This window comes from Myotis davidii, unplaced genomic scaffold, assembly GCF_000327345.1.
Source record: "Myotis davidii unplaced genomic scaffold, ASM32734v1 scaffold555, whole genome shotgun sequence".
Lineage (NCBI taxonomy): Eukaryota > Metazoa > Chordata > Mammalia > Chiroptera > Vespertilionidae > Myotis > Myotis davidii.
Window position 1 is genome coordinate 15,060 of NW_006286315.1, and position 2,986 is coordinate 18,045.

General features: G+C 52.5%; 1 protein-coding gene across 1 annotated transcript in view; it reads left to right on the forward strand.

Moving 5' to 3' along the window:
* KCTD5 (potassium channel tetramerization domain containing 5) overlaps window positions 1-2,986 on the forward strand; it is a gene marked incomplete at its 5' end in the record, with an annotated part of 15,306 nt that overhangs the window by 4,970 nt on the left and 7,350 nt on the right. Inside the window, one exon of the mRNA XM_006757922.2 lies at window positions 1,817-1,942. Within this exon, the coding sequence (XP_006757985.1) occupies window positions 1,817-1,942 (126 nt within the window). The remainder of the gene's footprint in view (window positions 1-1,816; window positions 1,943-2,986) is intronic.

Below are 2,986 nucleotides of genomic sequence, written 5' to 3' on the forward strand. Positions count from 1 at the left end.
TGCCTGCTGGGGAGAGTGCACCTCCGGCCTTTTGCATGGACATCTTCCTCCCCATGATCAGCTTAGGGACTTTGTCCTTAGCTCCTCTGAGTGGATCCTAAATCCATTGAAAAGAGCAGGGTCCTCTCTTTTCATCAAGTCTTAATTCCCTTTGCCTAGTTTGTTCCTTGAGGACATTGTTCATGCCAGTAAAAGCCCAGAACCAGAGCCATGTTTATTTAATGAGAGACACTCTGCTCTCAGAAGCAGGAGCTGGACCTGCTGCAGGGGACGTGGGACAGGTCACCCAGTGGTCAGTAACGAGGCCAAAACAAGGTTCTGAGTGAGGTTTGGAAGAGGCTTGCATGCTTCGTGGAAACATGGCCCCCAGGCAGACCCGGTGATAAGGGACTGCACACCACTGCCCATTCTGCATCTAGGGCCAGGCACCACTGTGGTTCAAAGGTGGCAGGGCCCATCTCCTGAGGGGCAATTGTGAACCTGGAACAGATTTCTAGAAACACAGGGAAAGCGTGTCCCCCCTGTTCCATGGGCCTCCTGTGCTTTCCCCTCCTCTGATCACACTGCCCTTACCTCTCTGAACGTCCCTCACTTGCACCCACCACTCCCATCTCATCCTTCCCACATCCTTGCACTCAGAGCTGCCTCACATCTCTGGCCTCTCCTATGAGTACAGATTCGTACATAGGGAGGCCAGAGATTGAGGGGCCTTCCAGGTGTTTGTTAGCTCTATAATTATGCTATTGATGGTCTTATTACAATTGTAGTAGTTTTCCTTTGGTTAATTTTACATTTAAAAGCACAGAAGCCCTTGGTAGCCCTGGGGTAGGCTGGAGCAGGCAGGTTGGCCCTTGGTGCCTGTATGGCTGTGGTAGTGACCTGGAAGCCCACGAAGATGTGGACTCACACAGAGTGAGACATGCAAAGCCACAGCTTCCTAGCATCATCTTTGAGATTCAGGCAGCTCTATCCTCTGCGGCCCTCCTCTGCCAGCCTTTCCTCCTGCCACCAGAGTATAAGCCTTCTCGGTTAATAGCCCCTGGGGAGGAAGGTTCCATCCTGGCTTCTCCTGGGAAGGCCTGGTGGCCACTCGAGAACAAGCAGACTGGGAGCTTGTCCTTGTGTGCATGTGTTTGTTCTCACATATGTGCTTTGGGCCTGTGTTAAGGGAGCATCTGGTGTGCTAAATGCCCCAATTCTGCTGCCTGCTCCAAGAGGACCATCTCTGAACATGACACCCCCATCTTAGAATCCTTCACACTGTGCTCCCCTCTCCCTGGCGTCAGGCAGCATCTCCTGTGGGCCCAGAAACCCTGAAATTGTTGTGTGTTTTTAAAAATATATATTTTTATTGATTTCAGAGAGGAAGGAAGAGGGAGAGAGAGAGAGAAACATCAATGATGAGAGAAAATCATGGATTGGTTGCCTCCTGCAAGTCCCCCACTGGGCATGTGCCCTTGACTGGAATCGAACCTGGGACCCTTCAGTCCTCAGGCCAATGCTCTATCCACTGAGCCAAACTGGCTAGGCCCTGAAGTTGTTGACCATCCTGCAGAGAAGGCCTGTCCTGCATGAGGGCTACGCGTGTGGTGGATATGGGCATGTATGTGCCCAAATATGGATGTGTCAGGGCTTCATTTTTCGTAATCTCATTAAAAATCTCTTGGCTGAAACCTGTCCCGTAATCGCCCCTCGTGTTGACTGTCTTTGCCACGGGTTTTCGCACGTTGGTGCTTCCTTCCTGGTGGGTGGGCTGGTCTTGAGCCTGGTGCATATGTGGCTCTGCCCACATCACACCTGTCTTCTCGCCTCGCAGCTGGTCAGCATTGGCTCCTCCTACAACTATGGGAGTGAAGACCAGGCCGAGTTCCTCTGTGTGGTCTCCAAGGAGCTGCACAACTCCCCGTACGGCACTACCAGTGAGCCCAGCGAGAAAGCCAAGGTGAGTAATGGTGGGCCAGCAGGCAGGCAGCAGCCCTGGGTACTCTGGCCTCCTGCCAGTGGAGGGGGCTCGTGTGGGCAGAAGGCGCCCTTTGTAGGGTTGGTTTTCCCTTCAAGCTTTATAGTTCCTTGCTGTTCTCATTGCCCTCCCTGCGATGCAGGCTTCCTGGCACTCGCTCACCTGGGCTTGTTCATTATCTTGTAATTCTCGCGAGAGTGTCATAGGCAGAGTCCTGTAATGAAGGACGTATATGCCCCACAGGGTGAGCCCCTGTGGCTTTCACAACCCACACTCTCCGCCGACTCCCTCTTCTAACAGGCAGAGTTGCTCCTGGAAGTGTGTGGCTGTGCTTTTAAATGATGCCACCATTTGTGGGCTGTTTTCCTGGAGATTTGGGACCAGGAGGCTTCTGGGTGGGGCCCGAGTGGCACCTGCCCTGGCCACATCCATCCTGAATTGGGAGTTGAATTTGGTTTGTAAAAGAAGTGGATCCTGCAGGTTCTGTTATTTTAGAGTCCATGGAGTATTGTCTCGGCCTGGACCTGGCCAGTACCTATATAAACTGGCATCACTCCCTACTGGGTACCGGCTTTTCTGTCTCTTGGGCAGGGCAGTGCAGCCAGGGCCAAAGTGGAACTGCCATGTCATTTGCTTTCAAGTGCAGCAGCTGGCCTTCCCCAGAGGTGGAAAAAACTAGTGGCATCTCCTCTGGGTTTGTTTCTGAGGTCAGGGATTGCAAGATAGACAGAACCTAGCATTGGCCTGGGCTGGCTGTACCTGGCAGGTAGACCTTTGAACCAGGTGGTAGCCAGACACTTCTGCAGCCAACTCTGAGGGGACTCGGGAGGAGAGGTAGGGAAGGGGGATCTGTGGCAGCCCTGGTGAAGGCTCAGGGTGTTGTCTGCCAAAGGGCATTTTGAGTGAGTTTAGGAATAGTCCAGAGCCAGAAGGTTTAAAAAAAAAAGTGTTTTTATTGATTTCAGAGTGGAAGGGAGAGAGAGAGAGAGAGAGAGAGAGAGAGAGAGAGAGAGAGAGCGAAAAATG